Source organism: Polypterus senegalus, unplaced genomic scaffold, assembly GCF_016835505.1.
Source record: "Polypterus senegalus isolate Bchr_013 unplaced genomic scaffold, ASM1683550v1 scaffold_3149, whole genome shotgun sequence".
Classification (NCBI taxonomy): domain Eukaryota; kingdom Metazoa; phylum Chordata; class Cladistia; order Polypteriformes; family Polypteridae; genus Polypterus; species Polypterus senegalus.
The window spans coordinates 1-25,000 of NW_024383262.1; the positions used below are offsets into that span (position 1 = coordinate 1).

The 25,000-nt window shown below is 44.9% G+C and overlaps 3 protein-coding genes and 1 non-coding gene across 4 annotated transcripts; 1 reads left to right on the plus strand and 3 right to left on the minus strand.

The window, feature by feature from the left end:
• The first annotated feature begins 606 nt into the window (after positions 1-606).
• Positions 607-11,597, plus strand: atg4da (autophagy related 4D, cysteine peptidase a). Its single transcript, XM_039743058.1, has 7 exons — positions 607-1,392; positions 3,893-3,957; positions 4,648-4,796; positions 5,732-5,810; positions 6,689-6,765; positions 7,375-7,494; positions 9,967-11,597. Exons 1-7 carry the CDS (start codon positions 1,079-1,081, stop codon positions 10,144-10,146), a joined length of 984 nt encoding a protein of 327 aa, XP_039598992.1. The 5' UTR covers positions 607-1,078; the 3' UTR covers positions 10,147-11,597.
• LOC120521457 (galactose-3-O-sulfotransferase 2) lies at positions 11,186-17,392 on the minus strand. Its single transcript, XM_039743057.1, has 3 exons — positions 16,558-17,392; positions 14,656-14,895; positions 11,186-14,265 (listed from the first exon to the last, which is right to left on the minus strand). Exons 1-3 carry the CDS (start codon positions 16,863-16,865, stop codon positions 13,359-13,361), a joined length of 1,455 nt encoding a protein of 484 aa, XP_039598991.1. The 5' UTR covers positions 16,866-17,392; the 3' UTR covers positions 11,186-13,358.
• A 336-nt stretch (positions 17,393-17,728) lies between these two features.
• Positions 17,729-24,994, minus strand: LOC120521459 (protein KRI1 homolog). Its single transcript, XM_039743059.1, has 5 exons — positions 24,808-24,994; positions 22,693-22,823; positions 22,311-22,375; positions 20,873-20,968; positions 17,729-18,495 (listed from the first exon to the last, which is right to left on the minus strand). Exons 1-5 carry the CDS (start codon positions 24,956-24,958, stop codon positions 18,057-18,059), a joined length of 882 nt encoding a protein of 293 aa, XP_039598993.1. The 5' UTR covers positions 24,959-24,994; the 3' UTR covers positions 17,729-18,056.
• LOC120521460 lies at positions 22,458-22,548 on the minus strand. Its single transcript, XR_005632132.1, has one exon. It is a non-coding gene; the product is annotated as a Z30 small nucleolar RNA (small nucleolar RNA).
• Positions 24,995-25,000: the final 6 nt, after the last annotated feature.

Sequence of the window (25,000 nt, forward strand, 5' to 3'; positions counted from 1 at the left end):
AGAACACAAGGGGGCGACCGCCCTGGTTGCTGTGGGGACCACAGGCACAGAGCTTTGAAGCTCAACCTTGTAGGGGCCTATGCACCACCAGGGGGTGTCCCAATGCCTGGAGAGCCCTGGACCTCGGCACTTCTGCCTCATCAGGAAATGCTGGGGGGGGGAGAGGAGCAGGGACACCCGGAGTGCTTTAGGGGATGAAGCCGGCACTTCCGTCACACTGGGGTTTGTTGGTTGGAAGATTGCAGGAGCACATCTGGTGGACAATAAAAGGGGCCGCCTTCCTTCATTCAGAGCTGGAGTCGGGTGGAAGAGGACGAGGCCTGGGAGAGGAAAGGCATTGTGGGAAGAGGTGATTGGTGCTGCGGCACTGGGTTGTGCACTTTAATATTTGTACATAGTGTAAAATAAACGTGTGGTGGTTGACATAACGATGTCTGTCTGTCTGTGCTGGTTCCCACAATATATACAGTGACGGTCTATATGTACGATGGATGGATGGCTGGCTGGCTGGCTGGCTTGCAATGTCTGTTTCCAGCCTTGTACTGCTTCTCAACATACTAAGAATTTTTTATTTTTGAGAGCTTTTTCACCTAGCAAAGCTGTGAGTTGAAGTGTTTGAAAAGTCCTGTAGGTTTGTGTGTTTATGTTTAAACTCCTGAATATACATCTAGGAACATTTATGGCTGGATAGTGTGCAGGCATCAGTAAAATCGACCCATCAGGTTTCCCTAACCAGTTAAATAATGAAACAAGTACTTGAGGGCACCTAGTGGAAATTACTGATGTCAGGAATCGCTTCTTTACCCAACAGGCTGTGGGAATCGAACACACTTCCAAAATGAGTAACTGAGGCAGAAACTTTGGAAACTTCTAGACTGTTTCTGAATTTGAAATGAGACATGTTTGGTGTTAGCTAGCTAAGTGAATGTGATGGACTGAATATTTTGTCATTTTGTGAAGCTTATTGATGATCTCAAGGTTTCATTTTTTATGTTCATTGAAAGCATTACATTTTTAAGCCATTTTTTTAATTTCAGGGTGGACGTGGCCTGATGCCTTGCAGCTGACTGATGTTGAAATGGAGGCACTAAAGCCCCAGTCCCCATCCCCATCCAGCCCCGTGCTGGGTGTCCCACATGTATTCACATTGCATTCCTCTAGAGACCAGAGCAGATTGGATGGTGTACGACCGCATGGCTCTCCTTTGCATGCCCGGTCAAGAGGGCAAAACTGGGACCCTGAAGCTGATCACATGCACCGTCGAGTAATTGCGTGGTTTGGTGATCATCCAAATGCCCCATTCAGTGTGCACAAGCTAGTGGAATATGGCAAGAGCTCAGGAAAGAAGGCTGGAGATTGGTATGGTCCCTCCATTGTTGCACATATTATCCGGTGAGTTAACCAGAAGCTACCACCCCACCCCACCCAACCCGTCACTTAAGGCAGACAGAAGCTTGGACACGATAATTGTCAAAATTACAAAGGGAAATAGTATAGTGGTTGCTAGCTGTTACTTTAAAATGAGTTCTTTTTAAGTAGGAAATGAAGGGAGAACTTGGCAAAGCTGGTTAAGGGCACATTTTAAGCAAGCTTCACATAGGGCAGCATTGACATGTGGAATAATTTACCAAGTTGCTGTATTATAGAACAGCACTTCGGGACCCTTTAAAAATATACCTGATATGTGAATTTGGGACACTTTTTCATTACTGCTGGAAAACGCTTCACATATATATGAAGCAGATCTACTCTGGATACCATGTATAGGGTTGGTTTCCTAGGTTTTACTATTATGGGTATAACCCTCTTAAGGAGCAACATATGATATTCCAGAATAAACATTACTTTCGTTAATTCAGTTGAAAATTGAAATTACTTTATTAATCACCTCCAGCTTACAAAAGATCAAAAAGATTTGGATAGAAATGCTTTTTATGTTTACTGTCTCTGTAATTAGAACATTTTTCAACACTTTTATACATTGTCAATCACCCTTCAGTTTTTGCTTTATTTTTTTTATCAATTAATTCTGAATAAGTGTAGTTAGTTGCATGCTTTCATCAAAATCTTGTGTTGTAAACGTCATTTCCGCACTCATTCAGCAGTTCTGTAATTACCTTTGGTCAGTTACCATAGTAACGCCAGTCTGTGCAGAGACGGGATGAATTATGTAATTATGGACTAATTACTGTTTCATAGGGGGAGAGAGACCAGAAAAGCAGGCTAATTTAAATATATGATGTGTTTGTAGCAGTAGGTGGAATTTTTCCTATTGGAAAAATTGACATTTTTAAGGATGTGCACCCTCTGCTGCAATTCCAATATCTGCTATATCAAGTTTAAACAGGATTTAAAGAATTGATTTGATAACATGTCTATCATTGGCAAATCAACTTATTTTACATAAAGTTAGAAGGTAAATTCAATGGTTGTAATAACATGTAAGTGGTAGTTTATTTGTAAATACTGTAGATGAACAATGCTTTATTCCAGTATTTCCTGAACCATTTTACTGGGTTTTGGGAAGATGGGAGGCGAGGCCATTTCAGCAGTATTGGTTTCAACCCTAGACGTCTGCAGAAGTCCATCACGGGGCACACACGTGATCTTGTGCATACCTGGCCAGTTAAGAGTTACCAGTTAGCCTGACATTCGCAATAGTCAAACATACACTATATGTGGCAAGCCCTCTACATGACTGAGTTCAGGTGTTTAAGTCACACATTGTTAACAAGTGCATAGCCACGTGGACTCCTTTGACAAACATTAGCACTAGAATGGGCCATACTAAAGAGCCTGGTTACTTTAAATGTGGCACCTTTGCCCCAAGTCAGTATGTGTGAAATTTTCTGTCCTGCCACATCTGCCCTGGTCCATTGTAAATACCATTATTATGAAATGTTAAGCATTGAAAAGCTTCACCAGCTCAGCCTTGAAGTTGTAGACCATGCAGACTCTGAGTGGAGATAAGTGCAGAAGCACTTGGCTTCTAAAATTGCCCATCTGTGGCATCATTCACCATGGAGTTCCAAACTGTGTCGGTAGCTTCATGAAATGGTTTTCTATGGCTTAGCAGCTACAGACAAGCAAGCCTAAGATCACCATGTACAATGCCAGTTGTCGGGTTGGGTGTTGTAAAGCACGCTGCCATTGGACTCTGGAGCTGTGGAAACGTATTCTCTGGAGTGATGACTCGCATTTCACTCTCTGGCAGAATGACAAACAAATGTGGGGTTGGCAGATGGTGGAGAACACTTGGTTCCAGACTACATAGCACCTAATGTAAAATTTGGTGGGGGAGCGAGAAGGGCATGGGCTTGAGTTAGGCCTCTAGGTCCCAGTGAAGACTACTGTTACTGCTACAGCATTGAGAAACCTTTGACATAATTATGTGCTTCCAGTTTGGGGCTGGCGGTTTTCTGTTCCTGCTTGATTGTGCCCCCTGTGTTCAACAACATTTATTTAGAGAGCACATTTTCATACAAAAAGTAGCTCAAAGTGCTTTACATAATGAAGAAAAGAAAAATAAAAGACAAAATAAGAAATTAAAATAAGACAACATTAGTTAACATAGAAAAGGAGTAAGGTCCGATGGCCAGGGTGGACAGAAAACTCCAGACGGCTGGAGAAAAAAAAAAATAAAATCTGCAGGGTTCCAGGCCATGAGACCACCCAGTCCCCTCTGGGCATTCTACCTAATATAAATGAAATACAGTAGTCCACTTCTTGAAATAAAACTTGCATAGTTTGAAACGCTGTCTAGATGGTCCCAGTGGGTGTCCACTCTGACCTGCAAGCTCTTTGGTGTGGCCTTTGTTTAGGAAAAAGTATTGATAACTGCTTGGACGTTTTCTCCAGCTAAACGGCTCTTTCCTCTTTTACTCTTCTGTAGTAAAGCCGTATCACAAACTTCCGAGCTTTCCAACTTGGTGGTCTATGTGGCACAAGACTGTACAGGTAAGCCTGTAAGCGTTCATATTTTAATGTGTGTTTAAATCTAAAATTATAAATAAATATTTTTATAGATAGATATAGAGAGAGAGATGAAGCTAGAGGTGAAAACTGATTCTTGCCTCTCGATGCGGTGACTGCCATCTGTACACCCTAGAACGTGTCCTCAAATGTCATGGTGGTTTTTTTTTTTTTTTTTGGAAATAGCAGTTGACAGTAAATTTTCAGAAATATTATCATTTGTCCAAATAATTCTTAAAGCAGACTAAGAAGGTGAAAATTTTAAATTTAGAGTTTTGTGTTCATCTCTAAATGCAAGTTTTAAGACAGACACTCTGAAAATAAAAGATGATAAAGGATATGTGTGTTGTCTTCAGACTCCATTTCTTGAACATCAAATATATTAAATAGTTGTAAAAATAATTTGTCTAATATATGCAAATGAGGATTTATACAAAACAAGATGACTCACCCAGCATTCTATGAATGAAAGGAGATAAACTTTGCGCTTAAAGTTCTTTTGAAGCTGCAGTCGCTGTGTCTTTCTAGATCACCAGTGCCACGCTGCAGCACGTTTGGTGGTCTGGTGCTGGACATTTTTCAAGAAGCTTCAGAATGGCTACAGATATAGCAGTAACCTTCTCCATCTGGGTTTTGATTCATTTCTACAATGTCCATTCGTTTCTTCCTTTCCAGTGTATAAAGGAGATGTGGAGAGACTTTGTGAGTCAAACACAACGGGCAGCGCCTATAAACAAAGTGTTGACTGGAAGTCTGTCATCATCCTTGTGCCTGTTCGCCTTGGAGGAGAAATGCTGAATCCGATCTACAAGGAATGTGTGAAGGTATCTGCATGACTTCAGAACATGGTGTATTCACGGTTTGCTTATGCACCTTGTTTTCCTTTTTCTGCATTCAAGTCTTGTCAATTCAGAAAGCTTTATTTCGAAACACTAGACGGCCCCCTGCACAAGTCTAAACGGGCTTTTTCAAATCCCACGTGGTAGTTTCTCAGATTCTCTAATCTGTTAATTTTAAACAAGAGGCCTGAAGTCCTGTGGTGTGTTCACCTTCATTTCATGGTCATGTCCTGGATTTCCATGTTTAAATTAGGCCTGCCTTTCATGACTCCACAATGGGGTTTTTTCCCCAGATCTTTTCGGGTGGGAATCTGCTAAAATTTGTGAAATATTTGTAGGGTACTATTGTTTTCGTTCTCAATTTGTAATGACTTGAGTAATAAAGAAAGTAGAAAGTTGTGCATTTTGCATATAGTATGCTTTCTCTGTAAAATGCAGCAAAGTTTAGTTAATGCTGTGAGAAGTCATTTTATTAAGTGTGCCTTGAAAAAGGACATCCTTTTTCATAATCCTTCTCTCTTACTGTAACGAAACTTGTGTTTTTAGGTTTGAGGCAATGCTCGGCGAGTACCACTTCCTGTTTTACTACTAGACTGGCATCTTCATTTTAGGTGTCCCAGAGTTTCACTTATCAGTTAAATGACATATATATTTTCAAGGGTTTGTCTAAATTCTGTCACTGGTAATTAGGATATCTTTAATTTGTCAAATTCCTCAGGAATATATATATATATTTTTTTTTTCCTCCCAATTCCAATATAGACTCTCCTGTACTGAAATATGAGGGGCACAGGGCTGCAATAATCTAGAACGGTAGCATGACCTGCCGCCTTTGCAAGCAAGCTGACCTTTTTTTTTTTTTTTTTTGCTGTGAAATTGTCATCTGCATGCATCAATGAATGTTGTCTCCTGTTTTGCAGGACATCCTTCGCTTAGATTGCTGCATTGGCATAATTGGTGGAAAACCAAAGCACTCCCTCTACTTTATTGGGTTTCAAGGTGAGTTATAGTTAACAAAACTGACCAAATGAAATGTGTTTAGTCATTGTGGAAATGTCCTTGAACCCCTGGAGACTGGAACGGAGGAAGTGCTTAACTGCAGCATTACTCCATTAGTTTTTAGGTTTGGTTCACTGGCATATTGATTGATTTTAAATTTTATTTTGTGGCTTCCTCCTCTACTTTAACTCTTTCTCCGGGATGCAGAAAGAGCCTCCCAGTCCACCACCATGGCGGTGTTAGAGTAAGGCTTGCTATGGATTAACACCTCAATCATGCCATGCAAATGCCCCCAAAACAAAAGCGATCAGAATTTGTAGGGGATAACTAATAAGGCATAGGCTTTCAAACATTGGAATGAATGAAATGCATTTGTTCCAGCTGGTAGTTAATGGCCTTCCAGTCATGGCACACTTTACTGCTCAAAAAAAAGCACATGGTTACAAAAATGTAGCAATGTGCCTGAATTACACCAGTCACTATTATAATAGATAGCTATGCACGTTTCAGTAAAATGAGCTATGAATTTGAAGATACCCCCAGTGTCCAGTCCAGCTGGAGTGCTGCTGATGCTGATCCGGTGTCAATGCAAATTCGACAGAAACTTTGGAATATGCAGGCTGTGGCTTTGGCTCTTTTTAGTTTGACACCAGCAGTTGTTTCTGATCACAAAAAATTAAAAGGCCATGTTCTGTTTGGCCAAGGCCAGCAAAAGATGGAGGATAACATTGATGTCTCTGTAACAAACCCAACAGAAGAATTTTACGTTTTTAAAAATATTCACATTTCTGATACATAGAAGTATGAAAATCGAATGGATAGTTACGTTTGTGATTTAGACCTGAATCCAAGTATTTTTCCTTGCCTACCTTTTTCAGACGATCACTTACTGTATCTGGACCCTCACTACTGCCAGGCTGTGGTGGACATCACAAAGAACAATTTCCCACTTGAGGTAGGAACAGAGGCCTTCACAGCTGTTTCAAAAACAGTGTCTGTGTTTTCCTTTTTAATTTTTTTGGGCTTGCATATAAGGAACCAAAAAAAAAATAAAGTGCTAGTTGGTGGGATTGGCAGCATTGTGGGTTGAGGAAAGTTCATTAAACTAATTGGATTAACAGAAAAATGATTATAAATAAACCTGGCCAACTTAAACCTGTTGGATACCATAACACATTGTGTGGCTGCAAAAGTCCACCCTAACCCTTAGGAGCCCACCTTCAGTGTACCAACAGACACAACTAAAAAGGCAATGACGATGATGATGGAATCCATAGAACAGTGCATTTAAGATGAAGTGCAAGTATTTTATTTGCTTACAATAAAGAAAGCAAGTAGAATTAAAAAAGCTTTTTATTTATTCTCAGCAGAGTACATTTAATAATCAGCAGATTTCTGAGAGCAACTCTGCACTAATTTAGAGCTCCGTTCTTTCTTTGACTGAAACACAATATTCATTAAAGGACTTGTTTGGGGGTTTTTTTTTTTTTTTGGATACATTTCAGTTTATCCAAATCGTGATAACAGAACCTCACTGACGTTTTCTTTGGGTCTCATCTCCCAGTCATTTCACTGTAGCTCCCCGCGGAAAGTTTCCTTCTCTCGCATGGATCCCAGCTGCACTATTGGATTCTATGCCAAGGACAAGAAGGACTTTGAATGTCTCTGTGCTAAAGTGACCACAGTAAGTATCTGCCTTGCTGAAATGTCTGACACTGGTCAGGGTTAAGCATGCCTTGTGCTTGTCAATGTATAACTGAGCTCAACAGTAAGGTCATGGAGTGAGAGACCCGTCAAAAGCACCTCATTCCAGAATTACAAAAAGAGGGAGCGAGCAGATCGGTTAACTGCTCTGGGTTTGGAACACACTGGTGAGGCCTTATCTGGAGCCTTGTGTGCAGTTTGGGTCTCCAGCCTACAAAAAGGACATAACGGCACAAGAGAAGGTCCAGAGGAGAACAACTATGCCAATTTTAGTGCTACACTGGAAGAATTGTGAGGCAAGTTTAAAAGTGCTGGACCTTTTTCAGTTTATACAAAAGATTAAGAGAGGACCTGAGTGAAATGTTACAATTTGATGGGAATTAGTCCAGTGGAGCGACACTGTCACTTTAAAATGAGTTCAGGAACGCGGGGACACAGTCTGGAACTTGTGAAGAGTAAATTTCACACAAACATTTGGAAGTTTTTCTTTACACCCATTTAGATATTGTTTTAGAAGAATTAATGGATAGGACTGGTGAGCTTTGTTCTGCTGAATGGCCTGTTCTCTTATTCATCGTTCTAATGTTTTTAAAAAGTTTGGACCAAAATTTAGTTACACTGATTTCATTTACATTTGCAATTTCCAGATCATTTATTGTGCAGCTAGTAGGACATAATGGGCATTGGTCCCGGTGGGTGGCTGGCTGCCCTCCAGCACAGTTGCACAGGGTTGATTTTGCTGGTCAGCCTCATCTTCTAAGTTAGAAAACCATTTTCTCTGTGGCATGTTGATTGGAAAATACAATTGTGAATTTGTTGGATTCATTACTTTTGACAGAACCCTATGAATGTACAGTTGTGCTTGAAAGTTTGTGAACCCTTTAGATTTTTCTATATTTCTGCATAAATATGACCTAAAACCTCATCAGATTTTCACTCGAGTCCTAAAAGTAGATAAAGAGAAACCAGTTAAACAAATGAGACAAAAATATTATACTTGGTCATTTATTTATTAAGGAAAATGATCGAATATGACATTTGTGAGTGGCAAAAGTATGTGAACCTTTGCTTTCATATCTGGTGTGACCCCCCAATAACTACAACTAAACGTTTCTGGTAACTTTTGCTCATTCCTGCACACCGCCATTCCTCCGTACCGAACAGCTTCAACTCTGGGATGTGGGTGGGTTTCCTCACATGAACTGCTCGCTTCAGGTCCTTCCACAACATGTCGATTGGATTAAGGTCAGGACTTTGACTTGGCCATTCCAGAACATTCACTTTCTTCTTCTTGAGTTGTCTTGCTGCATGACCCACCTTCTCTTGAGATTCACTTCATGGACAGATGTCCTGACATTTTCCTTTACAATTCTCTGATATCATTCAGAATTCATTGTTCCATCAATGAAGGCAAGCCGTCCTGGCCCAGATACAGCATAGCAGGCCCAAACCATGATACTACCACCAACATGTTTCACAGATGGGATGAGGTTCTTATGCTGGAATTGTTTTCCTTTCTCCAAACATAACGCTTTTCATTTAAACCAAAAGGTTCTATTTTGGTCTCCTCCGTCCACAAAACATTTTTCCAATGGCCTTCTGGTTTGTCCACGTGATCTTTAGCAAACTGCAGACGAGCAGCAATGTTTTTTTTGAAGAGCAGTGGCTTTCTCTTTTGCACCCCTGCCATGCTCACCATTGTTCAGTGTTCTCCTGATGGTGGACTCATGAACATGAACATTAGCCAATGTGAGAGAGGCCTTCAGTTGGGGTCCTTTGTGACCTCGACGACTATTACACGTGTGCCTTGCTCTCGGAGTGATCTTTGTTGGTCGACCACTTCTGGGGAGGGTAACAGTGGTCTTGAATTTCCTCCATTTGTACACAATCTGTCTGACTGTGGATTGGTGGAGTCCAAACTCTTTAGAGATGATTTTGTAACCTTTTCCAGCCTGATGAGCATCAACAACTCTCTTTGTGAGGTCCTCAGAAATCTCCTTTGTTTGTGCCATGATACACTTTCACAAACATGTGATGTGAAGAGCAGACTTTGATAGATCCTGTTCTTTAAATGACACAGGGTGCCCACTCACACCTGACTGGCATCCCATTGACTCGAATTTTACCTTCAAACTAACTGCTAATCTGTGAGGTTCACATACTTTTGCCACTCACAAATATGTAATATTCAATCATTTTCCTTAATAAATAAATAACTGACCAAGTATAATTTGTCTCATTTGTTTAACTGGTTTCTCTTTATCTACTTTTAGGACTTGAGTGAAACTGATGATGTTTTAGGTCATATTTATGCAGGAATACAGAAAATTCTAAAGGATTCACAAACTTTCAAGCACCACTGTATGTTGGTGTAAAGTACCAAGAGCCCCCAGGGTCCTGTTGGTTTGCTTTATTGCTAAATCGTCGTCTTCCTCTCCTCCTCCTTTTCTAGGCCTTGACTTCATGCTCAAAGGAGAAATACCCAATATTCACGTTTGCAGAAGGCTATGGACAGGATTATGGTGTCGATGACCTCTGTACTTATTCATTTGACCAAGCAAGTGTTGCACCTGCACCAAGCAAGCCAAGGATGGCAAAACGGGCCAGCGCTGATGACTTTGTCTTTTTGTGAGGCACATCCCAGGGTGTAAATAATAACTGCAAATTTTAAAACTTTTTTTATGTACTTTTGTGAAAACATTTATCTTTCTACTAACTTTGCCACCTTGGGTGTTTTTTTTTTTTTCCTTTTCCAATCAAAATGAGCTTTCTTTAGATTGGGGGTTTTAAGAAAAGCTTGACTTGATTTTCTCAGGGCTGTGGTCAGTCTGCAGAAAGCAATCCCCTAAACCCCAAGGTGGTCCTTTTTGTTAAATGCTTCTACTTCTAATGACGTATGCATCCATGTTGCTGTTCAGGTCCACACCAGTTTTGCACTTTTCGTCCTCCTCTTAAAGCCCATGAATGCCCCTAAGTACGTGGGCGCTTGGCATATCCACAGTTTCAAGGCATCTCCCGCGTAATGGCGAGGATGGACAGCAACATGGAGGTCACTAGGGAGAACCAAATGTCATCCAGGTGGGTTGTGACCGAACAGCAGAGAGCTTTCATGGATCTTTTATAAAGAACCGAATGATGATTTTTATTTTCTGCGCACATTTTTGATTAGATTCTGTCAATGACTACTGCACTGCACTTACTGACTGACCCTACACCTGCACCTGCACCTTCTGTGATTTGGTGGGCTAAGGGCTCAGTCCGAACAAGTTACTTTACAGCTGCCTCTGCATTTAAGGTTATCGTGCTGCGTGAACGGCTACTGACACTACTAACTCGGTTAGATCCTCTACATCCACACCACCCAAACTTGGCAGAGGGGTGTGGAAAGTCTTTCATCCCTGGTGGACCGGTTGGCTCCCACTGTCTGGCAGGGCATTCCTGGCCCATCTGCGTGGGAGGACGTGAGCAAATGTATGTGTGTGTGTGTGTGTGCGCCGGTATCGTTTGTGTTGGACATCTTGAATTGTGATCCTTTTTCTCGGCGATGGCGGGGATTTGGCCGTGGTGGGCTGTAACCGGTTACACGATTTGCTTTGTGTGTCCGCACTCGGATGTCTGAATATCCTGATTTTTATTTTTGTTTTTTTTTTTTAATACTTGCAGTGATGGTGCATCTCCGAGACTTGAGAGTTTTTTTTTTTTTTTTTTTAAGAGTATAAATTAGATAATATATATAAGGTGCCATGGAGTACTTGAATCGCAGCTCTGCTCATTTTGGCTCAAAATGGCCTCCGACACTAAGTGGTTATCGACCTTCTCGGTTTCCTTTCCTTTTTGTTTCACAAGCCTGAAGTCGGCGTGCTTCACTCTCCCATTATGTACTGTACTCTGAGTAAATCTGACCCTGGATTTGGATCAAGTGAACGTTGGCCATTTTCCTCTGTTCAGTTTCACTTTTGCTTCGTTTCTAGGGGGTTTAGTAAAGAGTTTCTCTATATTTATAACTACAGGAATGTTACGAGATGACACATGGAAACTGCAGGTTTTGATTTCTAAACATTTTTAATAAAATTCTTAAAATTGTTTGTTCTGTAGAATTATATTTTTACTTTAACCACTGGCCCAGTGTGTCGTTGAAGGTAATGGTTTTTGATTCTTCATGTGATTGGCTCTCCTTACTGGTGCTATTCTTGGCTCTGTGTTGGCTGCCGTGATCAAATCTTAAATTGGTTATGAACTCTGCACTCGTGTGCTGCACTGCCACTGGGAGAAAACGGTCAGACCACTGAAGGGGGATTCGTATTACTCTTTAGCAGCCCAGCTGTTCAGATCAGTCTTTTACGACCAAGTCTTAAAGGGCAAAGGGCCTTGTGGGTTTTTCTCCTGCAGGTACATTTGCCAAGCAAATTCATGTATTTAAAATTCTGTGTGCGTGTGTGTGCGGTTTGAACTACTCACAGGTGCCATTTTAATATTTAAAGAGGTAAGCGATCAGCACTCCTGTCAAATAGTGTGACTCACTTTTGGTTGTCGGTGCATTTAAGCCGATGACGCCTGAGAGTTGAGTGTTAGCAACCCGAGCTGTGGAGCCCAAAGCGGACGTGTCGCACGTGCCCTCTGCCAACTATGAGATCACTGCACCTCCATCTGGAAACTTCAAGCTGTGTCGTCGTCGTCGTCGTCTTTTCTACATCTTGATTGCTTTAATCAGTTGGTGCCAACAGATTCTAATTTTAGTTTAAAGGCAGTTCAGTGTAAACTAAAAGGAGGGAGAAGTGCGGCGTAGATTAAAGAGGCTGCAATGAAATGGCAAATCGCCAGGGCCAGATAATCGATGTTTGATCGTGGGAGCTTGTCCAGGACCACCAGCCACAGTGAAGTGAACAAGATGGTCTGAGTGAGGGGGCTTTGGGGTGGGTTGGTTATTAGAGGCTGGTGTGGTTGCTTTCAGCTGGCGCTGGCTGTGGCCCACCTACAGTAACAGAGTGGGAAGCGCAGTTCTCTGTGTTTGATGTCCGACCGCCGACTGCAGGTGTTAAATTGCCTGGCAGGTCAGATTCACCAACTGTAGGGTGACGCTCCTGCACATTTCAAGCTCCCACCAATAACGTGTGCTGCCTGACGACAGAGCCAGAGTGAGGCGCTGGTTACGTTGGACTAAGTGACACTAAGATTCTGTAAATGAAGGCTAAAACCGTTGGTAAACTTGTTGGTCAGAATTTCACTTTACTGTGCGGATAGGACTGTGGTATGTTTGTCGAACTTCCATAACGTCCTGCCATCCAGTTTTTAAGAACCCTCTGAGCTCCATCAAGGTGCCTAATTGCACACATTAGTAACTCGTGCCATCTGTGTTCTCCTCCTTTTTATGTCATTTAAAAGTGATGAACGGGGTAGGAGAATCTGTCTGTTTGTCCCCCACACTCCACCATTTAAAAGCCGTTCACTATTTGAAATGATCCACTCTGGTCGTGCACCGAATCTGAAGACCAAGAGGGCTTCCATTGATTAACCTCCACATCGTCTTCCCAAATGTTAAGTGGCAGGATTGTGGACAGTTCTGCTCGGAGACCCCTCACCATTATGCCCCCCGACACGACGGCATCTTTCTTTTGAGAGCAATGGCTGTGCTGTTAGGAAGACGAGCTTGAAGAGTACGGCGCTCAGTTGATCTCGCGGTCTTTACTGCCATCTAGTGGATTAAAACCCAAACAACACAAAAGGACTTTTCTCAGCACTTAGTCCCTTTTGTCAACAGCACCCCTGACAGTGTTAAAATTCATGACTGGGTGATGACAAACCTGTACCCAAACAGAGGGATATTTTGGCAAGGTGGTCTCTGGCCTAGTCCTCTATGCCTGGCACTTCTCGCTTGTACTGCTGGAAGTATAGATGCGTGTGGTACTGCAGCTCAGGCAGAACGAGCCTCAGACAGAAGTAGGCATCGTCCTCCGTCAGGTTCCTCTGGACGGCATAGCCAAGGATGATGGCCGTCTCTGGCTGAAAGGGGCGTGTCATCTCCCCCAGTTCACCAGGGGGCAGCGCTTGCTCTTGGAGACAGAGGTGCCTCGTCTCCTTAAGTAGGGATTTCAAAACGGAGACCTCCCTGGCCATGCGCTGCAGCCCATACCTCCTCACCCTCTCCCAGAAGACCTCCTTGAAGTAGCTGTAGAGGAGGTGGTCCAGACTATTCCAGGATTGCATTCTGGCCAGCAAGTCCTCCGTCACAGGGGATTTGTAAGAGTTCTGCCGCAGGTTCAGCTTCACGTAGACGAGGTCCTCGTATTCCAATCCCAGGATGTCTTTCAGGAGAATCAGAGACTCGTCGAAGTACTCGGCGATCATAACGAGCTGAAATGCTTGGCTGAGCTGCTCCAGCATCTCTGGCCATGTGGGAGCCCACTCTTGGTTATCTAGGCCTAGGTCAAAGGTCATGGGGTTCTTGGCCAAGCCATTTCCTGGGCTGCTTGCGTTGTAATAAAACTCTGGCATCTCAAGAAACGCCGAGAGTAAAGCAGTCATGTTGCCAGAGCCGGTGGCTGCAGAAACTTTAGAAAAAGCAGGAATGGAGTTCTGATAGTAACTGAAGAGGGACTCGAAGGCGGTGGCAGGGTCTCGCAGAATGGTCAAGTAGACGCTGTCGGCTGGCATGACCTTGCCAAGCTCCTCCAGGTCCAGCCGAGTGTGACTACACAAGACGTCAAAGTGCGAAGAGGCGAGGGGCAGCTCATCCACAAACGCCGCTTGAAACCTGCTCGGGAGGAACAAAAGGAAATCAGACGACTACGCGGGATGTATGGGAGCAAGTGGAGAATGAAGCAGAGGAAGAGCACCAGGGTGAGAGGGTCCCTGCTATGGTTTGGTAGCACCCCAGGCCCTACATTTTTATTCCTGCAGGGGGAAGAACAACATCCCCGAGTGAATTCCTGAGCCAGGAGAGCAAAGAGGAGCTACAGTGGAGATGAGGAAAATGGCTGAGGCAGGGTGAGTTGGGGGACATTGGAGGGTGAGGGGGCACAAGACAATACTGGACTGACTGGCACCATTGATATGCTTACATTGCTGTAGTTAAAAGGACGTCAAGACCACCAGGGGGTCCACCCAAGGGCTGTAAATAAATCAGCAAAGCTCCAGCACTGACCTTGCGGGGTAGAAGAACTGGAAGGACGCGTAGGGGAAGGCGAAGGTCAGCCGCTCCTTCTCTCCCAGCCTGAAGAGCAGATTCTGCACCGTGCTGCCCCCCGTCTTGTGCGTCTTGAGGAACACAATGTGATGAGCCCTGGGGGGGTCCATACGACCAACCTGCTTGGCCGGTGGGCTGCTTGACACGCCGCTTTCACTTTTTACAGCAAGCGCTTTGGGCAGTGATGTAGTCAGCATCCTGCAGTTAAAAAATTAAATGTGACGGTGACATTCTGACGTGCCTGGTGACACAGCAGACTACTGGGTCGCCATTCACTGGAGCCACGAGATCGGATAATAAAATACAAAAGTGTGTCTGCGTCAATAGAAAACACAAATTGACTTACCGGACACACACAGTTTAGGAAGGAGAACCAAAAACTAAAAATCAATCAAATTTCTATCCTGGACGAAGAAAAAACTCGCCGATGGCGGAGCGGCCGCCGGACTGAAAGTCGACCCTCGAGGAAGTGAAGCACCTCAGTGTTTAGGTGTGTGGGGCTGCCTTGACCACAGTGCTGTGAAAAAGTATGTGCACCCCAATATCCTGTATTTAGTGCATTGAACATTTAAGTGTGATATCAGAGGAAGTGAGCTGCAGCAGTTATATCACATAAGCCCCTCCCACTTGTGTGAAAAAGTAATTGCCCCCTTTCAACATTTCCTATAATTTGATGTCACTCTTTCACATTCCACTTGGAAGAACTTGCTGTGGTGGTGCACATTGGTTGATTTCGGCCTCTTTCTTGAGTTCGAGTCCAGACTTTGAGTGGGCCGTTCGCCTGTCAATTTGCTTTTGGTACTTTGGCTCCCAACCCAATGACACTTCAGCCTTAGGTCCCCCGCCGTTCTCATCAAGTAGAGTCTGGTCAGCAGTAGAAGTCCCGTTTTGTTCGATAAGGACAAGCAGCTCACCAGCACCTCCATCTACTGAAGGGCTGGCGTTGTCTGGGGTCTGATGCTGAGGGCTGCGTGTCAAGCACAGAGTTTTGCTTTTGACTCGTCTCTCATTATTCCAAAAAGGCTTGAGAATCATCCCGGTGTTTCCCTAAGGTGCTCGTCTTCCATTTGTAAAGAGAAGACATTAGCACTCGGTTCATTAATCATTCGTTTTGCCTTCAGCACTGCGCCATCTTAAGCAATGGATTAACAGTCGGTGTGGCCGCCTGTGTATGACGTCTCTCTCATTATAAAAGATGGAGTATCGCAAACAGTAATCAAGTGCGTTACCTTTGCCATTCAAACAGGTGGCACATCAACCTACTTGTACAAATCCCATACCAAATGGCAGAGAAGAGACATTACTGTTGCATTTCATTTCAACAGATGGCGCATCAAACACTGCTTTTATGAATGCCATACCAAACTGCCTATAACAGACACACTGCACTAACGTTGACTATCTAGATTTTAACATGTCTTATGCTGGGTAGCACCACTAGTTGACTACATAATTTAAAACCCCCACCTTATTTTCCTTACCTTTATCGGTAGGAGGTGGGCTCCAGCTGTTAGCTTATATCAAGCTGATTGAAGCCCACTCGTTTCAAGTTATTGCTCAAAGCGTTGATGCCCATCCACTCAGCTCCTACCCAGTGCAGGCTCTTCTGTTTGAACCCTGGAATCCTTGGCTTCAGGTTCAAGTTGGTAAATTCAGGACCTGCACCCTGATTGTAGCTGAGCGCCAGACCCCCCCAGGACGCCCACTGTGCCTTTGTGTGCCTGGACTTGAAGTTTATATAGCACCCGTCAAGTCAGAGCCCTAATCTCTCTTCTCCCCTCCGTCGCAGAAGCTGCAGGAGGCCTCAAATCCACCCTCACCCCCAATAACCCATAACATGTCCCATCGCGGCTTCCTCACCTGTGCTGGAGAGTCCAGATGGCCAGCAAGATGAGCAGGGTGGCCACCAGTGTGACTGGCGCCCTGTGGAGTTGGAACCAGTGGGTGCACCGCGTCGGCATCTCTGCCATTCCTGTCCGGGGCGAGGACTGCAGTGGCGCGGCAGGTGGCCTGCCAGCCCCTGCCTGGATTAAGAGATCGGGTGAGGGCAGGCCTGGCATAACCTCAAGTAAGTCAGCCAGGGCAGAAGGGGAGGGAAGGGGGGCTTGTGAGCACAAGGGCAAGGAAAGGAAAAAAAAAAAAAGTAAAGCAAGAGGTGGGAAAACCATTGTAGCCCTTTTGGCCCTGGATTTTCTGTTTTTATGGAAAAAATTATTTTGTGAGATCCCACCGTTGGTGTCTACGAAACTCAAACGATTTCTAACACATAACCAGTAACGGTGCCCAGCGGTGACTCCACTCGACTTGCGTTCCCAGCTCTCATCCTCCTCCTCTGTACGTTTATTGATGCGCTTGCCACTTCCGGAGCAGATCTTCTCGTCTCCACCCTTGCTGTCCGCTGCTTCTCCTCTTTTAAGGCTGTGTTGGTGTTGTAATTTTCCACTGAAGATGGCACTTCAATCATTCTTGAGGCAGACTGAAGACTTAAAACATGAAGCGGTTGGCGAAGTGACGGCGATGAGAACGGCGCTCAACACGTTCGGCCACCACTGCCTTTGTTTTCCTGGTTTTGTAATTTTAATTTGCATTTCTCTCCATCTGCCACTGTTGGCGTTTTTGCCTCGTCCTGCCAATTCAGGTGGTTTGGTGTGTGCCCGCTGTGAGAGCCGTAGGCCGCTAGTGGTGGTCAGCTGCTCGGGGGTCCTTCAGTTTAGTGACATGCTGCACTGTCGCCTCCCTTCATTTCTTTTTGGGGGGCCCAATGGCTGTGCTCTTTATCGACGCTACACCCCTGAGACACGTAACATGAAGGCTCCTCTACGCTGATTTTTCACTACATTTCAGAAGACCCCACCTCACGCTGCCATTTTAAATGTTTTACCACTCGCCGTATTCAGTGCGTTTTTAATTTAAGGTTTTCATTTGCAATATTTCGACCGAAGCCGCATTTTTAAAACAAAAGAATGGTAAAGAAAGTACAGCGTGGAAGAACCTGCAGAGGATCATGGGAAAATATGGAAAAGTAACCAAGTTTAAAATAAAGAACTAAATATATTAAAAGTAGCCAGCCACATTTAACTAACCATTGAATTATATAAAATTAACTACTGAAAGATGGTGCAGTAATCACACAAACTAAAACGACGGTAACAAGTCGTCTCTTTAAATGTAATGCATTCCAGAAAGAAAGCAGCCGTTTATTTCCCTGCCTGTCGGTTTTCTTTTTGATTTGTGGATTCAGGGTGTCGCCTGTCCCATGTCGGCCTGGCATGACATTAAAATTGCATGACTGTATAAAAAAAAAGAATGGCACCAAACAGCCACTGGAATCTTTTCATGTAAAAAGTCGAGTCCCCGGCTCATTGTCTTTTCTGCTGCTGCTGCTTCTTCCTCCTCTTCTGCCGGTGCAGCTGTCTGAAGCGCAGCCTCTTGGGGTTCAAGCCGTACGCCTGCAGCCTTTGCCCACTGAACTCTCGGCCGCCCACCTTCAGAAGCATCGAGCCTGGCAGGAGTCTCTTGCTGCCACCAGCTCTCCGTTTCTTAAGCTGCTTGGTGGGGGACACCAGGTGGGCCTCGCTTGGTTCGGTTTTCATCTTCTTCTTTGGCTGAAGGAAGGAAGTTCCCTCCTCTTCATCCTCCTCCTTCTGCAGACCCATGGAAGAGACGGGCTCCATCTTGGCCGTCGGCTCGGTATCCTCATCTTCTTCGTCTCCCTCCTGCTGTTTCTTCAGCCGCTCTCGCCGTTTCTTACCCACTTTGACTTTGCCTTCCTGCTGCACATTCAAGGCCTCTTCATCCCTGCGTTAAAAACAAGAGCGAGACATCACAAAACTGATTAGTCAAACACTCGAGGCCCTGCCAGATCATTTACATAATCATAGCAGCTCTGGGACACTCCAGTGACGGTGTGACATCAACTGTGACACTCCCACTGCTCAGTCCAGCCGCTCGAGGTGTACGACAAGACAAAGAACCAATGAGAGCTCAGCCAGCAGCACAATGCGTGAAAATGCAGCGACACTTCGAGCGGACGGCGGCGCCGCCATCACGCTGCACCTCACTGGCATGTCGGAAATGCGGACGTCGTCCTGGAAAGTCCTTATGCCGTGGTCTGCACCTGTAAACGGACATCACCGTCAACCTCCGCGAGAAGCTGGAGACTGGCGACGTGCTGCGTGATGGGCAGCATGCAAAGGCGAATTTCACCGTACAGGTGACGAGAAGGGCCCTGCGCAAGTCGGGCTCAACTACCAAAGAAACGCCTGGACGGTTTGTCGTCTTAGTAAATGTAATTAATGTCACTCGTTTATCTTGAATTTCAAAAAGTTATCAGTCATTTCACATTACAGCACTGCCATCTGCAGGATCTCCGTGGTATTACAGTGGCATAAATGAGCTCAGCCAGCAGGTTCAGTTTGTCGTTGATCATTCATTTCTACTCGGGGTATCTTGTGAAATTCATCAGTTTAGAGTTTAATAAACAGTAATGACTGCAATTAAATCGGAGTTAAGGCCACATGTCACATTTGGGGACTTTTTGCAGTGATTTTCAGATCTCGTCATCTAGCACAGCAGCAGAGACGGACAGGGTGGGAGCTCACAGCTACTCACGAAGGCCCACAGTGGCTGCAGACTTTCTTTCACCACATTTTTAATTTGAACCCATTTAAAGCGAAATCTTTACTTTTGGCCTCCGTTTTATTTAACTCTTTTGTGTCAATTCAGGACCCCTAATGGCCTATTTTAGTTTAACCCTTTGGGTTTTCTTAACCAGTCGTCAGCTGACCAGGAGGTGCAAATGACAAAACCACCAGCAGCACTGTAGCTAATGTGCTTCCATTTAAACCCGTGTCTCTGGTAAGGTCTGGAGATAAACGAGAGAAAGGAAGGACCAAGAGGGACAAATCCATTATGGGCCACCACACAGAATGTGCACCAACCAGCAAGCCACACAACTCCATACCAAGTCTGATTAATAGGCCCGACTTCTAATTACAAAACTGATTGGAGTGAAAACCTGCGGCCACAGCAGAGCACCAGGACCGGAGGCGAGGAGCCTACGCCTCACTCGGGACGATTTGGACTTCATGTGTAAGAGCGCCGACAATCAATGGCTGTCCACCTGGAAGTCCAATGCATGTGAAGCAGCGCTGAGGAATAAGGAACACATGGCCGCTCTGGTCCTGTCACGCTGTCTGGCGTCGCGTTTTGTGAGCAACAACATAACACGAGAAAGGAAAGAGACTGGCCGACCTCACCGTAGGAGCGAGCCCTTCACCCAGCTCTGCCACACAGCGACTGCCATCACACACACGCCCAGCGCTTTCACTCCTGGAACTGACGAGGAGATCAGCAACCGCAGTTGGCAAGTCGGACATACCAAAGCACGAGAAGCTGCAGAACGTGACATCACTTAACTCTTTCAGGGCTAATTATTTGTTCATTTTTCTCCCAGGTCTGAATATTGTTCCCCAAAACTAACTAACATTAAACATTAGCTTTCTAAGATCATCTGTAACACGGCTTCCATACTTACTACATACCTGTTTGTCTAACCATTTATATTCTGAAAGGCACTTCCCAGAAAGGAAACAGCTACCTGCCTTTTGTTTTTGATTTCCAGATCACTTGCATCAAAATCGGAGTTTGAGAAGTCCGTCTGACATAGCAATAATATGCATAAAGCAAAAAAAAATTAATAATGCCCAAAGAGTATTTTGCTTTGCTTTTTTGTTCGACATCAATGCCATTCTAGATGTTGTTCACTCTACGCTCCTCATACATACACACACACAGGGATTCGATGTCAGGTCAATGAGTCTAACTGTCCTCCTAGCAAAGGTGGTCTACAGTAACGTGATGGTGAGTTTTGTCGACATCTACAGCTGATTATTACCCTCTACCCCTGGATGTTAACTAAAGTCAACCTCGAGCCCTGCTGTTGACAAAAGTTGACATTAGCCCTAAAAGAGTTAAGGTCGTCGCCGATGTAAAGTGCACTTGTGCAACGGCAGAAATCTTAGGGCACAACTCAGCTTTACAAAAAGCGACAGCACTTGGGGGGGTCAACTGACCGTTTTAAAATGCAAGGGACGTCTTTTTGGAATTGAAAGAGTGGCAAAGAGCAGCCATGCGGTGAAAACAGACAACAAACATTTTAACTACGAGTACTCACTCCATGCCGAGGGACTTCAAGATTTGCTGCTTCTTGCGGATGTCCTTTGCCTTGATTTGGTACGTTTTTAAATCGCCCCGTTCCTCCCTCTCGGACCTGTGCAGATGTGAAGTAAAGGCAGTGATTAGGAGCGGCCGTACACAAGCGCCAACTGTTCAGGCACAACTTTATTAGTCGCCGGGGAGTTGGCCGTTTACAGAAACTCTTTAAAAAAACAAACAAAACAAACAAAAATGAAGACACTTCAAAGGAAAGAAAAACATCCAACGTGGTGGTCACCGTCCTAGTGAGGCATCATGCAGACGTATTGCCGTTGGTACAGGGTGGCCCACCTCCACCGAGGCGACTGCGTTACGTGGTGAAGAGAAAAGCCATCAGATTTGGTACTCGCATGTTCATAAGATGCTGAAAGTGACCTCCTTGTGCGTCAGTCCATCTCTGTGCCCTTCATGGACACTCTTGGTGACGTCATGGGTTCGATTCTCTCTATCACACTGTCAGTGCTCAGCTTCAGTTCATTTACAGCCCGCAGATTTGTCTCCTACACAGCCCTTTAAAAACGACCCCATAAGAAATAGACGCACGTTGTCAAGTCAAGCCATTGTGGTGGCCATAAACCCCTGCTAATGCTCCTGACTAGCAGCCACACTACTGCATGTCGTTAATGTCGGCTGCACTCGTACACACGGACCACGTCAGCACACAAGGGGTGTCCAGGGGTCAGACAGCAAAGAAACGAGGAGGGTGACACGACCACAGCCACCTGTCCGGCAGCAGATGAGAAGGGAGTCGTCTCGGTGGAGGTGGACCACCCTGTATAAAGGAGACCCCCCGCTGCATTTCGTGACACACTTCTGCTGAATGATTGGCTGACAGACAGAGAGAGAGAGGATTGTACAGCTTTGTTCACAATGGCACTCAGTTTGGTTTTAATTCTCTTCATTATTACCTCACCAAAAAACTACAACAGGTAATCATGGCCTACAAACAAGAAAGCATTTGATGGCTTTTCTGGCTGGGCAGACTGGTGGTTCTGTGGTAGGGATTTGCACTGGCAATCAGAAGGTTGCCGGTTCAAATCCTGTAAAACTCCAAAGTGACTCTACTTTGCTGGGCCCTTCAGCAAGACCCTTAACCTGCAATTGCTCTGTCCAGGGTATGACGTTAATCTGCATTCAGGAGAAAGACTTGGGAGTTGGTAGCAGAATTGGCACTCCAGCCACCATAAAAACCTCACCCTGTTCTACTTCATCTGAACTGGTGTGGTGCGGAGGTGTCACCTGTTGTATGGCTGCACTCGGGTCCTAATCTGGGATCCTGATTTGGTTGGTCATGTGGTGGGTATCCTCCTAACTTCTCTCTGCCTTACCACCTTCACCGGAGTGACACCCAAATGAGGCATGAAAACAAGTCCCTTGGCTGCATCTCAGCTGCTCACCTGAACATGCAGGTCTTCTTCAGTGAGCACCATCGGTTCAGTTCCTTCTCATCGGCACCAAGGATCTGAAACACACACACATACCACAGGATTTTAGTCACACATTTCTCAACAAGGCCCATTGCCCACTCAAGCTCATCCACTCCTCAGCTCAGAGAGAAGATTAACTGTTCATATCCTGGTCAGAGTCCTCTCAAGGATAGACAATACCAAGTCATACATTCTACTCATCACTGCTGACCAGACGGTTCCTTCCAGGGATTCTTCTTGACTTGAAGCGGGCGTCTCAAGGCTCAGTCACCCTCAGAAGCTCCTTTTTTTTTTTTTGCAGAGTTTCATGTAAAAATGAAGCTTAACAGAGTAAATGACTCGCTGTACGCACCTCTTCTGTGGTCAGTCCAAAGCTATTGGGGATGACCTGCCTGTACTTGAAGCGGCAGGGCAGGTCGTCAATAATGTCCTCATAATCTAGCTGGTAGTACTCGTCCAGGTATTGCTCAAAGCTTTTATCTTCTGCAAAAAAAAAAAAAAAGTCTGTAAAATAATGTGAAAGAAATGGGACGATTCCTGCACAAGTCACTACGGTCAGGACTGCTGTATGGCACACGCCAGCTGTAGAAACAAACACCAGAGATGAACACTTGGGACTGGGACACCAGAAGTTGGCTGCCAACTTAAATTAAGTCCAACATGCGACATTAAACCACTTCAGTCTTCTAGGTAAACTAAAATGGCCCCGGCCTCGTACCCTTTATGAGGATTACAAGTATTCTGTGGAGGCGTAAATTGAGGAAATTTACATTTCTGCAACAAAGATGGGTTAAGAAGTTTGGTTCAGCTGCACAAGAATTGGATGATCAGCTTCTGGGCCATAAAAAACAACTTGTAGAAAACCACATAATTGCAATAATCCACCATTCCATGAAAAGTCTCGTTACGTTTCTTAACTCTGAGGGCGGAGTATTTTTTCCAAAACGCACAGAGCAATGGAGTCACACAGCAAACAACATAAAACGACTGCTGCGGTGTGCTGTGGCTGCCAATGCCAGGCTGTCTTCACGTGAGATGGGGGGCATAGGGGGCAGTGGCACATCAGTCTGGTTGGTTTGTACCTCTTGTCATTGTAAATGGCGGCCCTCCCAGGCGAACGTTGCTGTAGGTGTGTCAGCTACACAAACCTGTTCAGCACCACGATCAGCCGACGCTGGTACCTCACATTCGTTTTTGATCGCTTGTATCAGAGTAGTCCGAGTCCAATTCAGCAAGAGCATGAAAAACGTCATCCATGGAGTGCTTTGCTACATGCAGTTGCTTTGCTCTTGTCAGATGGCAATCCTACATCTGCCGTTGTTTGCTCCTCACTAATCACACGAGCGCAGGGAGTTTTGGTGAAACGAATGAAGCCAACTTTCCTTCTAGGAAAAACATAATGGTTCTGTCACCATTGACAGTTGATTACCACCATCGACCCCTTCAAAGAGTTAACATACCAAAAAAAGGGGGCAGCACCGCTGCGGCGTCACATGATCTGCATTGTCCCCGTGTGCAGTTTGCGTGTTCTCCCTCAGCGTATCCACCAACGGCCCAAAAGACATGCAGGTTAGGTGAACTAGCGATGCTGAACTGACTGTGCATTTACCCTGCGATGAACGGGCGCCCCTGCCAGGGTTTGTTCCTGCCTTGTACCCTGTGCTAGCTGGGATAGGATCCACCCTCCCCACCACAAGCCAGGACTGGATTAACCAGGTTAGAAAATGACACAACTTTGTGAAAAATATACCGTCTTGTTAATTTCCATGCATAGTGAAACCGCCGACGAAAGACAAACTCGCTTAGCCACTGATAGACAAGGGGAGGGGGTCCGGTAGGGGCGGCTGAGGACGTCTGCAAAATGAGACCACCGACTCTGCATTTCAGTTTTTTTTTCGGAGCTAAATATACCCTCACCCGTGGCAGTCGACATGTTCAAATATTTCACATTTTGTTGAGGTGCCATTTTGATTACAGTTGCCATAACCTCCCTAAGGAAAGGACCCGACCAGTGAAGAGATTTCTGTGATGGAATTCAAGATCAGCTCCAAGTGCCATCTGGGATTGTAGAGAACGTCTTAACACTTTGTGCAATTTGCTTCTTTTCTATACTCCTCGGTATTTTGTCTCCGACTTTCCACTTCAGTTTAGGTTTTGGATGGCCCGGTTTGGTGCGGATGTTTGCGTGTAACTTTTGACAACATCCATCTCGCGATCCTGTTTTCCCCCCAGTGCAGGTTGGGCAGGTGTGCCAGTGTGCCAGTGCTATGAGCAGTTGAGCTGCTGGGGGTTTCTGTCTTGCATTTTGAAAATGTTCTTTTCCGCAGGGCCCGGCTGTGGATATTAACAATTGTGGGACTCTTGGATAAGCGTTTCTGGCAAGCTATCCAATCATGAAATGACCTGCATAGCCACACCCTGCATATGTGGAACTTTGAAAAGAAACGTTACAATAAAGCAGACTCACTGGGGTCAAAGGTTGGCTTGGATTTGTTTAGAACTTCAGCAAAGTGGGATTTCCGCTTCTTTCCTTTCCTAAGCGATGCTTCTGCTTTTAATTTCTTTTTCTTTTTCTTAGACAAGCTCGAGTGTTCACTGGGATCGAAGTCGGCATCCATCTGTAAAGGCAAACCGAATGACAGAGTAAGAAAAGACTTTTT